At 43.3% G+C, this 20,490-nt stretch overlaps 1 protein-coding gene across 1 annotated transcript in view; it reads left to right on the forward strand.

The window, feature by feature from the left end:
* The window catches only part of ESS2 (ess-2 splicing factor homolog), a 508,376-nt gene that overhangs the window by 149,941 nt on the left and 337,945 nt on the right, over positions 1-20,490 (forward strand). Inside the window, exon 3 of the mRNA XM_044069782.1 lies at positions 1,910-2,027. Within this exon, the coding sequence (XP_043925717.1) occupies positions 1,910-2,027 (118 nt within the window). The remainder of the gene's footprint in view (positions 1-1,909; positions 2,028-20,490) is intronic.

Here is a 20,490-nt window from a genome sequence, read left to right on the forward strand (position 1 = left end):
CCAAGCCTAAGAAAAATTTAATAATTCTGCCTTATCCTGTTGCATATTTGGGGAGGACTTAGATTGTTTATTCCAAAACAAATATTGTCCATGAGATAATTAGCCTCGATCCATTTTAGTCGCTTTGAGATGTTTGTAGATTTTGCCCGAAGGAACCATCACACTGTTTTAAGCTCCTTGTAGAGCCTTGAGCCTTAGAATGCTACAGTCTTTAACTAGAAAATGTTGACTTCCTCTCACCAAATGAGTAATTGTACAAACTTCAGTATGGAGATACCTTGTCCTCCTTGCAGTCTCTATTATTCCTGAGAGACAGTTTGCTGAAAAGCTGTGCTGTTCTTTACTTGTTGATACAGGTGTGCATCACTTAGCGTCCTCCTACATAATGTCCGACTGCATTTATGTCCATACTTTGCTAAGCGGATGTAAATGTGGTCGGACATTGTGCAGGAGGATGTTCAGAGAAGCACAATCTGAAGTATATGGTGTTCCTTTAATGTCCTAGTTGCTTATCATTTAGTGGGATAGAAACTGTCACAGACGTTATGTGAAGATTACCTATATTGTCTATCTTGTGATTCAAGGTGTGCCTTCTGTTTCTGGAGGCATACCTTTTATTTTGCACCTGTCCGGTCCCAAAGCACAGAGTGAGGTACCTGCTAATGTGTGTGAGAGTACATCTGGCCTTTTGCACCGAGATTTATCAGGTGCAATGCCTCTCAACCTGTTAGCGCAAGAAGTCTGGGCAAAGCCATAAATAATCAGGGGACAAAGGCCATAGAACATTTTTAAAATATTGTTCTAACAAACTTGAAGATTGATGGAATAACAGGTTTTGCATTAGCATACATTTTCTGAAGGGTATGAAGTCTGAAATTGAAATGTCTGTTGTTATTTTTTTGAATTTAGTCATCTGTGATATACCAGTTTGCCAGAAAACCAACATTTTAAGGAACAGACTAAAAGCATGAGGCAAAAATCTGGACATTCTTTGAAAATATGGACAGTTGAGAGGTATGATCAGGTGTTATCTTGGAGATGGAAAATACCATTGTTGTCTTGTTTTGTCCATACTGCTGACCACACAAGTGCTTAGCCATCCCACTGTTTTCATCCTTTCAGTCACTGGAAGTAAGCACATTTTTGTTTTCTGTATTGTGCACTTTCTGTGCTTTTAATATCGTTCTGATCAGGCAGTTATTCCTTTTGTCTACAGTAGGCTTTGTTGCCTGCAGATGTTATTCTTCCACAGGTATCAACTGTTTAACTATTCAGCTGCCCAAGACTTGCACAGTTTGTATTCCATAGTTACTTATCCTTGCATTTTTTATGTAGCTCAGTTTGCCACTGTTGATCTCACTAGAATTTATTTTTGTTTAATTTAAGTAGGTAATGTTGAGCTTATACTTGTAATTTAGCTGTTGCAGTTATTTTATTTATTTTTTTTATATACTCAAGCTGTCTAGGTTGAATCAGATCACAGGTCTAATTAATAAATAAGGAAAATAGAGTTTATTTTCATGTATCACTGGTTCATTGATTCTCATCTGCTTTGAGATGTAAGCTGCTGGTTTACGTTACTTTTTGTGCCGTTGATGAGAGAAACAGTGTCTGCTTGTGATACAGGCTGCAACCTTTGAGATGGTCATAAAGCAATGTAAATGTATGACATGGGTTGAGGCAAAAATGTATTTGTTTTCATATTTGCTATGTTAGGTTTCATTTCTTTGTCAGTTGCAAAGACAAAGCAGCATGCTTAGAGTCAAAGGTATCTCTTTTTTTCTTTTCATCTTCATCCCTCTTTGCTTCTTTTCCCTTTGTTTTAATTGAACAGTATGCTTTGGCACATAGACAGAACATATATGAAGGAGAAATGCTGACAGAAGTAATTGATTTGTTTATTATGCAGAGAAATACAGAAAGCCTGGCATTGCCATCTTCTGAAGTGTTGGCTATTGAATCAGGGAAGGCTGGAGTTGAGACCTGGAAGTATAAAGCCAAGAACTTTCTGATGTACTATCCAGAAGGTAAGCTATAGCCAGAAGGTATCAAACTTGTTGACTAACAGAGAGACTGGATAGTATGTAGCATTACTTTGACAGCAGTCCTGTGACAAGTTAGATCACACATGTTGGTCTGTGACTTCACTTACTCAGGACAATCACTTTGAAATTAAATTGTAATTTACACTATTGATGTTCTTCGTGTTTCACTGTTGCAGTCATCACACTTCGGTTATCCTGCCAGGGGTAGCCCTCAGTCGGTCCGAATACCAAAGGCTTAGTATTTCTGCGTCGGTTGCTGTCGCTTCAGGACTAACGTCAGTTTGTCAGTGGTATAAAAAGAGGCAGCCGATGCCATTACAACAGTCTTTTTTGCCGAGGAGCCCGAAGCAGAAGCAGTTCGCACGAGTGCCGGCCATCTGCTACCTGAGTTTTCATTTCCGAAATTGAAGTTGAAGTCTTCTAAAGCTATATACCCTGTTGGGGATCCTTTTTTCTTGCTCTAACCCATGTCAGAAAAGTTAACAGTTGTCTTGCCTGTGGAAAGCAAATACCGCACCGAAATTTCCATTCTTACTGCGTCACCTGTTTAGGCCCAGACCACAACGTACATCTCTGCAGGTTTTGTGCTTTGTTCAATGCCTGAACTGTTTGTCGTCGGGCCCCTACTGTAGCTAAATACTTTCGTTCTTGATCTCTGTATTCCGAAATGGCTTCGGTAAGCCATACAACTACCGATCTTCCGAAAAAATGTAAGGATAAACACAGAGACAGATTGCACAGGTTCAAAACTGCCGACAACACTTCCGTTAAGCTAGTTGCCAGTTTGCCGGTACTCAGTGAGGTGCTTTCGCAGCCCCTGATGCCTGCTTTGATGGATTCACAGGCCACTACAGAGACCCGTTTGGAGTCCGGTATGCCGCGGTACTCTTCTTTGACTATGGAACCTGCGGATGTCTCTACATTGGATGGGTCTGGAGACGCTGTGCAGGCACCGGCTTCTGAGGAAGCTTTTCGCACTACCGATATTCGACACAAACCGACTTTTCACGTCTTCAGTTCTTTCTAAAACTACTAAATTTCTAAGGCCAAGAGTATGAGCTATCCTCAAAAAACCAACAACCCTAACTCAAGCGCCAGCTTCCTTGCCACCATCACAGATGCTTAAAATGGCGTTAGACCTTATCATGCTGATAAGGGGAAGCCAGCCTTCCCCTGCTAAAAGAAAGAGACTTGTCCCCAGCAGCTTTATCTGACCAAGAGTCCGACGACTCTGAGGTTTCTGATTATGAAGACATGCCTTCTGCCTCCCCTCCAGAGGATTTTTCTTTGGGTGAAACCCTACATACTTTGAGAGAGCATTTCCATTGGGAATTCCGGGATTATCCTCGGTCCAAAAAGAGACTTTTTAGATTTACCACAGCACAGACCCTTAGCTACCCTTCCTGTTCTGGATGTTGTGGATGATGTCTTTATGGAATCCAGTCTAACTCCTGATACTTTACCTCCTGCTCCCAGGAAACCTGACAGGTACTGCAGAGTCCCTGACTCACAAGTTTCTCTTCAAAAATCCTACTGCTGACCCAGAGGTCATCTCCCAAGGACTTAAAGGAATAAAATCAACTACATCTAAGAATCCCACCCCCTGGGACAGAGATTCCCGAGTTTTAGACAGATGGGGTAAAAAAGTATACACCTCTGCAACTCTTGCCATTAAAGCATTACATTGTCAGTTCCACATGCTGAAATACCAGCAACATACTGTGGAACTTAAGGAAAAATGATCTACCTTCTCTGACTTACAGAAAATAAAGAATTACAGGAGCTTATGCATTCTGAAAGCCAAGTCAGCAAGCATACCTTGCAGTGTGGGTTTGACGTCCTAGAAGCATCTTGCAGGGCAGCAGTCACAGGTTCTGTACTTAGAAGAAATGCCTGGCTTAAGGAGCAGACCTTGCCAGAACATGTCAAATCAAAATTATTGGATGCACCTCTGAACAAGGGCAATCTGTTTGGCACCAAAGCGGAAGAGGTTTTTAAAAAGATGGAAGAAAAAGCTAAGTCTATGCAGACAGTCAAAGATTTTTTGCAAGTGTAGCCTCCAAGATTCAGTAGATATTGCCCCCAAAACATTGGTCCTTTCCAGCCCTGTCAAGGCCACCTCAGACTAGACCTAGGGGAAACTGATCCCCCCCCCAGACCACAGTTTCAGGGTATGCAGAGATCTAAGCAATGGGAGTACCTCCTCTTCTAAAACCGGGAGTGCTAAGCCACTTCCTTATGGAAAGAATTCACAATGACTTCTCAACTCCTCCCCTCACCTCTGCCCAATTGCTCATGCCGCAGGAGGAAAACTTGCCCACCATGCAAAAAAACTGGACCTCCATCACCCAATGATCAATGGGCCCTTAACATAGTATCCCAGGGGTACAAATTTTGTTTCCACATGCTGCCAACCCCAGACCTTCCTCCAAACCAGTGGGCAGAGGCACAAAACCAAGTTCAATCCCTGCTGTCCATAAGGGCAATTGAGCCTGTTCCTGCAGAACATATAGGCCAAGGTTTTTATTCCAGACTTTTCCTGGTACCCCAGAAAAGAGGGCACCTGGCGTCCAGTCTTCTATCCATTCTAAACACCTTCCTGGTGGTACCAAAATTAAAAATGCTCACCCAACAGCAGCTTCTCCCTATGCTGTCCAAAGATGCCTGGTTAGCCACCCCAGACCTAAAGGAGGCCTATCTGCACATCCCAGTGAGGAACTCCTGCAGGAAATATCTATGTTTCAGGGCAGGATCTGTGCATTATCAGTTCTCTGCACTTCCCTATGGCTTATCCACTGCTTCCAGAGTTTTCACAAAATGTCTAGCTCCAGCCATTGCCTATTGCAGACAAAGAAATATTCAAATTTACCCCTACTTGGACTATTGCCTGATTCAGGCAGACAGTCAGGAAAAGCTGTTGCAGCACCTGAGATTTGTAAAGGACCTTCTAACTTCCCTGGGGTACACTATCAACGAAAAGAAATCCAGACTAGTCCCCAGTCAAAAATTTGTATTCCTGGGAGCAAGCTTGGACACAGCATCCCAGATGGCATTCCTTACTCCAGAAAAACAAGCCTATCTGACACGCTGCTTCTCTCAAATGGCCACCAGAACCCAGCTATCTGCAAGGAAAATCCTGCAAGCTCTAGGGTTCATGGCCTCCTGCATTCTACTGATTCCCTATGCCAGACTGCATGTGAGGAAACTTCAATGGTACATAAAATGTTTTTGATGCCAACATTCTCAGGACCTGGAAACTATCATACCTATGATACCTTGTCCAAGGAAAGAGTTCCTTTGGTAGACAGCAGCATTCAACCACAACAAGGGGCTTCCCTTTACACAACCCCACGCCGCCCAGACACTAACCACAGATTCATCAGACTATACCTGGGGTGCACATCTGGATGGCAGGTGCATTCAGGGCCACTGGAGCCCAAATCAAATTCATCTGAACATCAGCCTAAAAGAGATGCTAGCTGTTCATTATGCTCTGACAGCTTTCAGATCCCTACTCTCTCCGGGGCCTCTACTAATCAAAACCGACAACACCACAGTGATGTGGTACATCAACAAGCAGGGGGGAACCCACTCTTGCCCACTCTGCAGGCTAGCCATGACCCTGTGGAACATGACCTCAGCCATGCATATTCATCTGCAAGCTCAATTCCTGCCAATCAAACAAAGCTCTCTGGCAGACAACTTAAGCAGAAGTCTCCTAGACCCACACGAGTGGCAATTAAACCACAACACCTTCAGCCTTGTGATCCACAAATGGGGTACCCCGAAGGTGGACCTATTTGCCTCCCCCTACAGCCACCAGCTCAGCAAATTCTGCACCAGGGAACCTCACAGCAAGGCCTGGAAAGTGGATGCCCTATCTTTCCAATGGATAAACCTCTCAATCTGTGCATTTCCCCCTCTACCTCTTTTTTACAAGAGTATTACTCAAGATAAGGGAGGAAATACCAAGGGCAATCCTGATTGCCCCAGACTGGCCATGCCAACACTGTTGCCCACTACTGCGCAGTCTGTCACAGTTGCCTCCATGGCACCTCCCCCAGATCCCAACTCTCCTGACTCAGTAGGAGGGACAGTTCTTGCATCCGAAATTGCAGATCCTGAACCTTGCAGCCTGGCTTATTCCTTGACTTCTCCAATGGCCAGCCTAAGCAAGCAGGTACTGGATGTCGTACATGAAGCCAGACGACCCATTACAAGAAAATCCTATGCTGACAAGTGGAAAAGGTATTGTTCCTGGATCCACACTAAAGGAGCGGATCCAGCACAGCCCTCCGTACCTCTCATCCTGGATTACTAGCAGACCTACTCCACATTGGCCTATCCTTCACTTCCATTAAGATCCATGCCTCTGCCATCTCTGCTCGTTACAGCACTGAGCCACCTCTCTTCTCGCACCCTCTTATCAAGCAGTTCCTGAGAGGGGCTAACAACTTAAGGCCACCAAGAAGAGCCCCTACCCCTGCTTGGGACCTTAACTTTGTGTTGGAAAAGCTCACGCTACCCCCCCCATTTGAACCTGCAGCATCAGCAGAATTAAAATTCCTCTCTTGGAAAACAGCCTTGTTTCTGGCCATAACTTCAGCTAGAAGAGTGTCTGAGCTGTAAGCACTTATGGCTGTGGAACCCTTCATTATTTTTCATGCTGACAGGGTCTCCCTCAGGACTAACACAACTTTCATGCCTAAAGTGGTATCCATTGTGGCTCTCAACCAATCTATCCATTTGCTCACCTTTTTCCCTAATCTTCAAAATAAGGGGGAAAGGATCCTGCACTCTTTAGATGTGCACAAACAGCTCAGATTCTACCTTGATAGGACTAAGCCCTTTAGGAAATCCGACCACTTACTAGTCAGCTTTGCAACAGGGGCAGAGGGCAAGGCCATATCAAAACAAACCCTTTCCAAATGGAGAGCACACTATATCCATTTCTGTTGCAAACACCATGGGAAACTACCCCCTTAGGGGGTCAGAACGCATTCCACTAGGGCAACTTCAACCTCTACAGCCTTTCTCAGAGGAGTCCCTAACAGGGACATTCTGGAAGCTGCAACTTGGAGTTCCGTTCATACCTTCACCAAGCATTACCACCTGCCTATCTTTTCCAAATCCAAGGCGGGCTTTGCAACCGCAGTCATGCAGGGCATACTAGCCAGCCCCAACTCTTTATAACTGCCTCCACCTATACTTCAGCTTTGGGAATCAACCAAAGTGTGATGACTGCAACAGTGAAACACAAAGAACATAGTACAGTTGTGTACACTTACCATAAATGTAGAGGACAGCAAACTGGGAGCCATTATTGAATCCTCAAATGATGTGGATATTCTACAAACTGGCCTTACAGAAACAGATGCTTGGTGCCAGACCCATGGGCTCAGGCTCAATGCCGGGAAATGTATAGTTATCCCCTTTGGAAAAAAAACATGTACCCGTGAATTACCACATAGGTGGTAGTACACTGAACACCGAAAGTGTGATAAGAGACTTGGGGCCACAGGTGGACAGTGGTCTCACCTTCGATAACCACATCACCCAGGAAATCCTTCTGTGTGGTACACCTCATCACTAAGGGCTTTTCATCCAGAAAAAAGGAGGCCATTGTCCCACTGTACTCATCCCTCATTAGACCCATTATAGAATACAATGGCCCATTTGGTATGTACCTTTCAAGACATCTGCAACAACTGGAAAGACCACAGAAATACCTCACTAAAAGAATCACAGGCCTAAAGCAGATGCCCTATGCTATGTGAAAAAACTCCACTTATACTCTGTCGCATATTGTCTACTGAGAGGTGATCTCTGCTTAACATACAAGGCCATGTCATACCCAGAGCTGTTGGACATGCTACACTTAAAGAAATCCCAATTCCTCAGAACCACACGCTCCAGGGATCTAAACCTTGTCATCACAATGAACAAAACATGCTGGAGGGATAGGTTCCTGACCCAGAGACTTCCCGGACACTGAAATAGAATGCCCATACATGTAAAGAAGAGCACCTCTTTGGCCATCTTCAAAAGGAACCTTGATGATTGGATGGGAGATGGGAAATTCACCCCGAGGATCACATCAGTCGCCCTGCTAGACAGGGGTCCAGGGAAGTAAATACTGTGGGAAGAAATAGCCAGGGAATTGTTATGGCTAGGCTTGTATAGGCCCTAGGGCCGATAGCCTAGTACCAACCTATGTTTGAGTGTATTCACTGTTGCAGTCTTGGTTTCCCACCCTCCAGCCTCCTTGTCTCTCTCTCTCTCTCTCTCTCTCTCTTTCTCTCTCCTTACTGGGCTATTGGTATTTACTTTTAACTGGTGGTGTTTTTCCACCATAACTTAGCTCCCTGTTTGTGGGCTCCTGTCATTTGGGGAAAGAAAAACTGATGTAATGGCTTTGGCTACCTGTTTTTATACCACTGACGACCTGATGTCAGTTTTAAGCGACAGCAACCGACGCAGAAATACTAAGCCTCTGGTATTTGGGCCGACTGAGGGCTACCCCTGGCAGGATAACCCAAGTGTGATGACTGCAACAGTGAATACACCCGGACATATACATTTATGGTAAGTGTACACAACAGTACTTTTTATCCTTTGTTTTAGTGTGTTGCTGTCAGACAACCAAAGCTAAGTAAAGTCATCTTTGTTCGAAATCTATGGGTAATATGTTGTGGTACAATGGAGTTGTAGTTTTTGCATAAGATGTGCACACACCATATATGTTCTTAAAATGTTGTGGGGGCTAGACTTTGATTTATTAGAACAATTTTTTAAATCCCTGTTTCTGTTCCTAAGTACTGCATATAACCAACTTTGGATATCTGTGAAAGTTGTGCTTTTTTATTTGGGCTGGAAATGTATGCAACTGTCGTGTCTGCAAGAGTTCTTTGCCATCTTGCAAAGTTATATTGTACTTATCTGTTATAATGTGCTTCACTTAGTAAATCAAATGAAGGCTGTGATTATGAATTTAATAGGACTGACTTAGATTAACTATAAACTGCTGTATTAGAAGTTTGCTAATGAGGGCGATGATAGAGCAAGTTAGATCAGGCAGATTTAAGTACTACGCCTTTTCTTGAAAGAAAGTGGTAAAATGAAATGAAAATAACTGCTTATAGTTTGTAGAAGAGAAATGCAGAAGTAGTGAGTTGTGTTTTAAAGAAACATGGAGAAGGTGGACTAGGTTTCCTTCTCTACATTCCTAAAGTGGAAAGAGCTTGGAAAGTCAGTGGACAGAATGAATATTTAGATGAAATGAATAGTCCGAGTAGTTAATAGAATAACACAGTCTTATTTTTTTACATCAGGGAGGCAGTTTTGTGGGGAGGGTTTACAAAATTTGTTTAAAGCAGACCTATAATGTGAAATATGACTATTTTATTCCGAACATTTATTTCTCTGCCACATAGGCACAAGGAGGAAGCAAAGCATTCATTGACTAATTTTCCAAAATTTGCATTATCCTGTTCTAGTAGGGAGGAGGCTGGATTCTATACTGGCAAACAACAGTCCATTACAGCGACTTTTGAGTATTTATATCCCCCCACCTTTACCACCACACACTCACATACACGTGCATTTCTATACCACTTCTGGGTAATTTGAAAGATTGGGAGTTCACCTTTTAATATGCTTTTTGTATGTTAGAGGAAGCTGGAGACCTTTTCTGAAACCTCTGCAGATTCTGCATGGAAGACATTCCACCTTGGAACAGAAACATTGAGTGCTATGATGTGGCATTTGACAGTAGACATTTATTTGTTTGCTTATCGCATTTTTGCGCCTTTGAAATTAACAATACGTGTTATTTATTTGAACAGTGTGTAACCGATGTACTTTGCAGTTGGGTAATGTTCATGCCTCATAGAAACTGATGTTGAATGTCTGTGCCATTTTTGGCATGTTTATAAGGTTGGTTTGAATTGGAGATTTGCTACCAAGACAGGTCAGAAGGTTTGCCCTCAAACAAAGCAATGCAACTACTCGTTTTTCAGGTTTAATTTCTCCTGTTCTTTTGGGTTTCTAATACTATGACAGGAGTGGACCACATTCCTAAGTCAAAGTATGATTAAAGTTCATGAAATTGGTATGGTTTCAGTCTTTGATGTTAGCCAGAAGTGCTCTTTGCAGCACCCGCATTGTGCCCAGTAATGACTCCTCCTGCAATTCGTATGGAATTACGTGCATCGGTAACGTATGTAAGTACAAATGTAAATTCTTTTTTGTAACATCCATAGTTCCTACTACTGTTGGAACTGTGGGCATCCTTCCACATTGCCCATAGTTTCTGCTTGCAAATCCTGATATTTTGACTTCGTCTCTGTATGCAAGACACTGTAGTAACTGGGTGTAGCAATTTCAATGATCAATGCTACTTTTGTCTTCTTTTCATGGAATACTATATCTGTTTTTCTTGCATCTATTTTTGAACTGTTGGTAATGGGTGATTCCCATGTGATGTAAACTTCATAATTTTCTACAATGCCTTGTGGCTTATGTTTCCAGTATTTTTCAGCTACTTCAGTATATTATAATGTTTGCACAGTCCCCAGTGCAACAGTCTTACCACATTGGTATGCCTTCCAGTAGACAGTCCTCATGCCATTAATATATCACAGCCAGTAACAAGATGTGCAACTGTTTCCAATTCTGTTTTACAAAACCCACGTTTGTCTTTTTCTCCCACATGTTCAGTGGACTGTGTAAACCAATGTGCATGTAGTCAACTATCTTGGGCTGCCAATATTAACCTTTTGTCGTTTGGTTTAAATTCACCTCTCCTTAACCATTCCTGTGTTCAGTCCTGATCAACATGAGATTGTTCCAAGAGTTTTCTATACTTGCAACTATATTTTTGCATTTTCCACATTTCTTGCCTTCTCATCTAATCCTACTTTGTATAATCTTTCTTTTGTGTTTTGGCACATTCAGTTGCTGCCTGATTTTTATATACTTCTGGTTTGATTTCCATTCCTGCTTGACACCATTACACTCCTGCTAAATTAAGCAGGGGAGTCATCTTTGACTTATTCTCCATATGTTTTAAAACTTTCACTACATTTGGGTCTTCTGAGGTCAGCAAATATGTATGCAGTCCTATGATTGCAGATCTATGCATGTAATCAGTTTCGAAGAGGCCCATACCTCATTCAGAACGGGGAATATATAAACTTGGTATAAATTGATTTTTATAAGTCATTTGATAAGCATGAAGCATCTTTCTTGTTTTCATGTCCAAATGATCCATCACCTTTTAGAGCTTGTCAGTCAGTATAAAAATATAAGTTAGGACAAATTGATTTATAGCTTGGACTTTGTTCCTAGATGTCACCGTTGTTTTTAATATTAATTTTAGTCTTCTAAAATATTCCTTACTAAGTATTATTTGCATTTGTTCATGTTATATTGTTGTTCCTTCATCAGTTCCCAAGTATTTATACACTCCCTTTTGCTCAAGTTCTTTTAATATCACATTCCTGTCCCAAACTGATGTTTTCTTGGTGTTGCAGCTTTCCTGCTTTAAAGGTTGCCTTTGCACATTTATCAAGTCTATATGACATTTTTTATGTTATCTGAAAAAGTTTTGGCCACTTGCAGTTTTGTTTTCAGTTCTTCATTTGACGAACCAGACAATTTTAAATCATCCACAAAAAGAAGATGAGAAGTCTTTATACCTTGTTTTCTGAAAACCAAATTATAGTTATGACCTAATCTAAGTAGATAGCTTATTGGGTTAAGGGCAAGACAAAAGAGCAGCGGTGACAGAGTCACCCCAAGTATTGCCCTTTGAATTTTTATTCCTGGAGTAATAATTTCTCCTATATCATGGCTTAACTGCAAAGTGGTTTGCCACTGTTTCATGGTCACTGTAATGTAACCGATCAGTGTAGGGTGTATCTTATACATTTTTAAGCAATCTTTTATGCATGAATGTGGAATACTGTCATATGCTTTTTTATAGTTTGTCCATGCCATACTTAGATTCTTCCCTTTTTTACAGTTTTCTATTCAGATTTTATTTAACAGCAAATGATCCTTTGTTCCATATTACTGTCTTTTGTTACTCTCTTGTTCTATTGCCATGATTCTAAGTGACTATAAACTTTGTCGGCATAATTTCCAGTGTATAGTGTATACATCGTCTGATGGCAAGTTACTGGTCTATAGTTTTTAGGATAGCGTGCAGGTTCACTCTTGGGTAGGAACATTGTTTTGCTTGTTGTTAAGCAGGTTGGTGTCTGTTCCGGGCGTGCATACAAATAGTTCTTACTCATGGCTAAATCTTCATGTTATGTTGCTGTCTTTCAGCTTTTCCCGGTTAGGGGTCGCCACAGCGGAACTCCAGTCCGCTAATGATTGGCAGTAGATTTTGACGAACTCCGAGGTGCCATCTCAATGTTCAACCTTCAACGAAGGCACGCCCATTTACGCATGTCTTTCGAACACCCATCCAACTGCGGGGAGGACATGCAGACTCCACACAGAAGGCACTCCCTGCACTCCAGCCAAGAATTGAACGGGAGAACCTCTTGCTGTGAGGCAATAATGCTACTGCTGTACCACGTCTGGGCCTGGGATTTTCCAATTAGAAGCTTTTCTTAACTTTATTTCAGTTTCTCTGTCCGTTACTTCATCCCATTTCATATCCTGTACATTTGAACTTCTAATTCTTTCTCTTACTACTTCTGTCCATTTAGCATCTTTATGTTCCACAGGATCTTAATAGATATTTCTCCAAAATGTATGCATCTTTTTTTTTTTTTTTTTTTTTGGCGGTGGTTCAGTTCCTATTGCCTTGTTTCCCAGTTGTCTATAAAACTTTTTTGGATAATCAATAAACTACTTATTTTGTACTTTTCCTTTATATTTATCTGCTTATCTTCTAAGTTTTTCTGATTGTGCTGATATTTTTAGTTTATTATGTGCAGTAGTGCACGATAGATCATGATCTGTTCTGGTACTGCACATTGTTTTTATTCCTTCTATCTTTCTGAGTATTTTGTTTTTATTCCTTCTATCTTTCTGAGTATTTTTGTTGATCTGTTCCCTCTTTTATAGTCTTCTGACAGTGACACCTTTTGTCTAAATTACTTTATAGCTTTCCCTGTTCGATACTTGTAAGATGGCATTTGATTTCTCCCCTTCCTTTCCCTTACTAACCTGTGATGTTCTGTAGTCCTATCTCACCTTCATTTTTACATATGGGTTTGGAGCCAATCCTCTGCTCCAACTTGGCCTATTACAAAGCTCAAAGTCTTCTAGTTGGCTCGTGGCTAGGTAGGTATCCCATAGTGCACTAGTACAATCCCCAGATCTCATTTGCTGTGTCTGCGAGTTCAGATGCGCTTTTTGCTTGGCCGTGGCTAAGTTTGACTTTTTTCTATCATTACTGTATTACCGTTTAAATTTGCGAATTATATGGCTCTAGATAGTGTTTAGTAGTATTTGAAGTAGTTTCAGGCTTGTTGAAGTGCTTTTCTTGACTTTAAATTACTAATCGTTGAGAACTGGTTTGCCGTTGGCCTTGTTGTTCTCGTTTGGTATCCTGTGTGCCAGTCTTTTCTGTTTAAAATGTGCATTTGCACTTATTTTGATATATTCTGTGTGCAGTGTTTTCTTATTGTTAGAGAGTTTGCAATTTTAAATAGTTATTATTTAGATATTTAGTGTTTCCGGTTAACATGCGTGTTTGCACTCAATTTACTTTTTTTTCGTGTGCAGTGTTTCTAAGTATTAGAGAGTTTGGTATTTAAACAATTACCTACTTAGATGTTGAACTTAGATATTTAGTGTGTCAGTTGGCGTACAGGGTCCCGATATTTCCGACCCTTTTTGTTCTACGGCAGTGTTTTGAGCATATATTACATCTGAGACAGTTTGAACTTTTAGATTTTCCGCATTTGTGTGTGTGCAGTCTTGTTGATAGTTTTCTGACCTTCTAGCCCTATTCTTTCTGCCTAGGTCTGTTTAAGTTAGAGGACCTAGTTCTCTGTTTTTTTATCTCTTCCCAGGGCAAGGACTGTTTGAGTTAGAGGACCTAGTCCTCGTGGTGTTTGTGTGTTAGTGTGGTAAGGGCTAGGCCCGTTTAAGTTAGAGGACCTAGTCCTTGTTGTGTTTGTGTTTTTTCTGCTTCACCAGTTATCATGTCTAAAGAGGCAAAAGACCATAAACCCTCGGGTTTTAAAAAAAAAGTGTAAAGTGCTCCCAGAAAATTTCAATTACGGATGGCCGTAGTTATGTCTTTCGGCTTTTCCCAGTTAGGGGTTGCCACAGCGGAACTCCGGTCCGCTAATGATTGGCAGTTGATTTTTATGTACCTAATTGTGTTTATTGCCTCAGAGCCATTCATTTCCAGGAAACCTGTTTATTTTGCCATTCCTTCAGCTCCAGAGTTATCCAGGAGTAGAAGAACGAGCAAATTTTGAAAGGTCCCCTGAAGCCTTCATTCGAGGAAGACTTGGTCAGTTCTTCTTCTTCCTCGAAATCTCACTCCTCCAACAAAAGAGAAGACGAAGTCTACCAAGAGGCATTCCCTGGCACCGTCCGGTGCTTCGGAACTGCCTCTTAAAATTTGTAAGCCGTACAAGACTTCTTCCTCCTTGGCCCAACTGATCTTGGAGCCGATTGAGGTTATTGATACTGAGACTTCAGTTTCGGCCCCATGCATTTCGGAGCCAACTACACCGGAGCCAGTTCAGAGATCCCTTGCTGGTCTCCCCAACTTTAAGGTCCACTATCATGCAGTGGTCCAGATCACCCACACTGTCTTCTGGATCTTCCAGGAGCCTATCAGGGGAAGATGTGCAGAGAGTAGTGCTGAGACTCCTGAAGTCATCTGCCTTGCCAAAAAATGCTGTTAGCTCCGACCCAGTCAGTCCCAGAGCCACCTGAGTCCATTTCCCCTGTTGTGGTTCCTTCTCCAAGCCATGCCGGGCTTTCAGAGCTGGAGTGTTTGGTACCGCTGGTTGTGAAACCTTTGATTCCAGCTCCCCTCGAGGCTGTCGCGGAGCCGAGTTCTGCTCCAACAGCTTCGGTGCCATCTGTGGTGTCTAGGAGCCGAAGTTCTCAGGTCGGCCCCGACAGGGACACTTGGACCCGAACCTCATTGGTTCTGAGTCTCACTCTTGGTGCGTCGGCTTGGGTGAGTTCAGATCCTACATCTATCTCGGAGCCGATGACTTTCTCAGTCTCCTCGGAGCCAAGGAGGTCTTCGGAGCCAGAGTGGTCTGCCTTTGAGATGATGCGGACTGTGCTGTCCCACTCATCATCTCCACCCAGGGTTACAGATACTCTTTTCCCCTCGGGCACCGACTTCCGTCTCAGCACCTACTCACTCTCTCGACAGCAGAGACCTGCAGCCTCAGGAGCCCCTGGTTGGTGGCCCCCAGTCTTCCGAGACCTCCCTGGAATATCCTTCTGAGGAGCCCCCTCAGAAGAGGACATACAAGAGGAAGCATGTAGACTCCCAGGATGAGTCCCTTACCGCCGACACCGACCTCGAGGAGTCATAAGGGTCCCCCAAGTTGTCCTCTGATGATGTCTCCTTTGTAGACATCTTGGAGATCCTTAAGCAGAGGAGTGGCTGACCCACTGTTACCCCTTCTGATGAGTCTGTATACCTGAAGGCTTTTGGGTCTCAACCTTCAGCCTCTTGGGTGTCTCCACCTTTCGATGAACTTTTAGACCTTGTTAGTTGGAAGGTGTGGGAGACTCCTGATGCCATGGAACCAGTTCCCAGGGGACCCAATAAATTTTTGTTTGCTCCCAAAGAGAAGGAATTCTTATCCAAGGGTGTGCCTGTAGATGCCATGGTGATGGTGGCGGCCACTAAGAAGGAACTTGTGTAGACTTCATCTGTCCATCCGCCGAAAAAGGAGTCTCGAATGATGGATAGATACAGGAAGCGTATCTTTTCATCAGCAGCATTCACATTCGGATCGCTGAACTATCCAAGGCATTTTACAAACCTTCAGAGAGATCTCCTTAAGGGGTTGGGAGATACTCTACAAGGTACATCTACTGAAGGAGTCCCTGATAAAGGTGTCTGCTCAGTTGTCCACCTTGAATTCCATTGTTAACTCCTCCATGAGGCTGATTTCCTATGCAGCCGATGGAGCGAGCAGGGCAGTGGGTTCAGGAGTTTCTCTTAGGAGGCACTACTGGATGCGCTTGTGTAATTTTGCGGAGTCGTTCAAAGTCTACCTTTACCAATGCCCCCTTTGACAGTTCTTCATTGTTTGGACCCAAGGTAAAAGACACACTCACCAGGTGCGAGCAAGAAGTGAAAATGTTGTCTGCCATGGGGGTATGATGTTCTTCGTGTTTCACTGTTGCAGTCATTACATTTGGGTTATCCTGCTGGCAGGTTGCCCTCAGTCGGCCTGAATTCCAAAGTCTTGGGTCCTGCGTCAGCTGCTGTCGCCTCTTCCCTGACGTCAGGTCTTCAGGGGTATAAAAGATGCAGCCAACGCCATTTTCTTCAGTCTTTCTTGTCGCACGGTGCCCAAAGCAGAAGCAGTTCGCAAGTGCCGGTCGGCCGACTCCTGAGGTTTTCGTGTTCGAATTTCAGATCTGAAGTCTTCATTAAAAGCTAAGTACCCCGTTGGGGAAACTTTTTTTTTTTCTTGCTCCAGTCCAATGTCAGAAAAAGTTAATAATTGCATTTCTTGTGGGAAGCAAATACCTCATAAGGATTTTCATTCTTACTGTATTCCTTGCCTAGGCCCTGACCACAACATTGCTAGTTGTCGGTTTTGTGCTAGATTTCACCAACGCACTATTAAGTGTCGGTACGATTTTGCATTAAGCTATTTTGGCTGGAGATTTAATTATACAATGTCATGGGATAGCCATCCGACTACCGGAGTTCACAAGAAACGCAAAGAAAAAGAAAGACAGGCAACCAAGGTCCAAAACCGACGACAAGGCTTCTCCTAAGCCAGTCGCCAGTTCGCCAGTTCTTAGTGAGGTGCTTTCGCAGCCCCTGACGCCCGCTACTTTAGAGCCGCACGCCGCTACCGACTCCCACGTGGAGTCGGCCAGGCCGCTGGAAACTCAAGGTATTGGACCCTCAGAGACTATTCCCTCAGATGGGTCTGGAGCTGCTGAGCAGGCATCGACTTCTGAGGGTGTATTCAGACCTAAACAATTATACATTAAAACGACTTCAGCTTCAAAGGCAAAGACTAAAGCACCTTTAAAGACAAAGAAACAAGTACAACAGCCTCATGGACAGGCCTCCATGCCCAAAAAACAGATGCTCAAAATGGCCGAAGACTTAATTAGCTTGATCAGGGGTTCCCATCCCCCTCCTGATAAGAGGCCTAGGCAAGAGACAGAACATGAATCTTCAGATCAGGTTTCCATTTCATCTGATTCCTCTTCTGATCAGGAATACTCCCTTCCTCCCTATGAGGATTCTGATGCTGAAGAATCTATCCCTTCAGCCTCTCCTCCTGAGGACTACTCTTTTGGGGAAACCTTGCATACCATGAGGGAGGGAGCACTTCCACTGGAAGAGCCAAGATTTTTCAGAATCTAAGAAAAGGCTCAGAGACTTCCTTTTACTACCACAACACAGGCCTCTAGCTATTCCACCTGTGTTAGACTTTGTAGATGTGTTTTTCAGAGTCTAGTCTGACCCCTGACTCCGTAGCTCCAGCTCCTGTTAAGCCAGAAAGATACTACAGGGTTCCTGACTCTCATAAATTCCTTTTCAAAAACCCTGCTGCAGACCCACAGACCATCTCTCAGGGTCCCAAAGGGGTCAAGGCTTCCACTGCAAAAAACCCTACCTCCTCTGACAGAGATTCTAGGGCACTGGACAGATGGGGAAAAAAGATTTACACATCTGCTACCTTGGCTATAAGGGCATTAAATTGCCAGTTTCATATGCTCAGATATCCGCAATATATCATGTCACTGCTTAAACAGAAAATGTTGATAAATTCTGAATGTGCAGAAAACAAAGAAATGCAGGATTTATTGCATGCAGCCGAACAAGTTGGAAAGCATACTTTGCAATGTGGTTTTGATTCTCTGGAGGCCTCATGCAGGGCCGCTGTTACGAGTTCTGTCATTAGGAGGCATGCTTGGTTAAAGGAACAAAATCTGCCTGATCATGTCGAAGCAAAATTATTAGATGCTCTATTACAGCATGATACCTTGTTTGGTGTTAAGGCAGAAGAGGTGTTAAAGAAAATGGAGGACAAAGCTAAATCTATGCAAACGGTCAAGGATTTCTTACAGATACAGCCTCCTAGATTTAGCAGACACTGGCCTACAAAGAATTGGTCCTTTCCGGTGTCCGACAGACCTCAAAAAGGCAAATCGAGATGCCCTAGAGGCAGATCCCAGCCCCAAGGTTCGTACAGGTCTAAACAATGGGGTGCTTCTACCTCCAAAAGTGGAGAAGACAAATCACAACCATACAGGAAACAGTCCCAATGACTTCCCCCTGCCTGCACCAAGCACTTATCTTCTGGCAGCACCCTTAGGGGGGAAACTAGCACTTTTTTCTCAAAACTGGCACATTATAACCCAGGACAAATGGGTTCTAGACATAGTGTCACAAGGCTACAAGTTTCACTTCCATACCCTGCCAAGGGCAAATGGTTGGCCAGACCTGCCAAAAAATCAAAGGACAGAGGCTCAAAAACAAGTCGCATCTCTCATGCACATGGGGGCTATTCAACAAGTGCCACAGCAAGAACAGGGACAAGGATTTTACTCAAGACTGTGATACCCAGAAAGGACAAAGCATGGAGACCAATACTGGACCTATCTATTCTAAACACTTTCCTGGATATACCAAAATTCAAGATGCTGACCTTGCAGCAGCTTCTGCCCATGCTTGGCAGCAAGGCTTGGCTCGTGACTTTAGACCTAAAAGAAGCATACCTGCATGTCCCAATCAGACAATCATGCAGAAGATACCTCAGATTCAAGGCTGGCTCAAAATATTACCAATTCTCTGCACTGCCCTTTGGCTTATCTACTGCGCCCAGTGTCTTTACAAAGTGCCTGGAACCAGTAATTGCTTTCTGCAGACAAAGAGGAATACAAATGTATCCTTACTTGGACGACTGCCTCATTCAAGCAGAGAACAAGGACATTTCTACTACAGCATCCGCCGTTTGTAAAGAGACTTTTAACATGCCTAGGGTACACACTCAACAAAAAAATCAAAACTAGTACCCTCTCAAGAGATAATATTCCTGGGTGCAAACTTAAATACAACTGCCCAGATGGCTTATCTCACGCCAGACAAATAAAGGCAACTGACTACCTATTTCAAGGAAATGGCAACAAAGGCCCAGTTATCTGCAAGAAAAATTCTGCAGGCTTTGGGTTTCATGGCATCCTGCATCCTACTAATTCCATATGCAAGACTGCATATGAGGAAACTTCAATGGTACCTAAAAAATGTCTGGACACAACATTGCCACAGCCTGGAAACAAAGATTTCTCTCATTCCCTGCCTGCAACAGGAGTTTCGATGGTGGGCAAAGGCTTGTCACCAAAACAAGGGACAGCCATTTACACTACCCCCAGCCAGGCAAAACCTTACTACAGATGCATCAGATTATGCCTGGGGGTCCCACATGGCAGGAAGAGGTATTAAGGGCACCTGGTCCACAAACCAAATGCATCTACATATCAATCAAAAAGAGATGCTAGCTGTTCAAAATGCCCTGATGGCCTTCAAGGACCTAATTCATTCGGGACAACTTCTGATAAAGACAGACAACACCACGGTCATGTGGTACATAAACTTCTTACCTCCTTTGCAGACTAGCCATGGCTTTATGGGACACAGCATTGACTTACCAGGTCATCTGCAGGCACAATTCCTGCCAGGAAAGGAAAATACTCTGGCAGACGATCTAAGCAGAAACCTCATGGATCCCCACGAGTGGTACCTGGATCCACAAGTCTTCAACATGATAACAAAGAAATGGGGACGCCCGGACATAGATCTATTTGCCTCCCCTCACAACAATCAACTAAAAAGATTCTGCACAAAGACTTATCACAGACAAGCATGGAAAGTGGATGCCTTATCTTTCAACTGGACAAAAACCTATCACTATATGCCTTTCCACCACTGCCTCTCCTCCCCAAGGTACTCCTAAAGGTCAGACAAGAGAAACCAAAAATGATTGATTGCCCCAGACTGGCCATGGCAGTACTGGTATCCGATCTTAAGGAACTTGTCTCAATGCCCAGCCTGGACCTTACCTCAAATACCTCATCTACTGTCCCAACAAAACAATCAGATTCTGCACAGCCAACTGAGGACCCTAAACCTAGCAGCATGGTGGATAATGTAGCCATACAAAGCACACCTCTCAGTAAAGCTGTGATGGATGTCATTTTAGAAGCCAGAAGGCCTAGTACTAGAAAATCATATGCTGGAGAA

Source organism: Protopterus annectens, chromosome 4.part0 (assembly GCF_019279795.1).
Source record: "Protopterus annectens isolate FY-2018-M chromosome 4.part0, PAN1.0, whole genome shotgun sequence".
Classification (NCBI taxonomy): Eukaryota; Metazoa; Chordata; order Ceratodontiformes; family Protopteridae; genus Protopterus; species Protopterus annectens.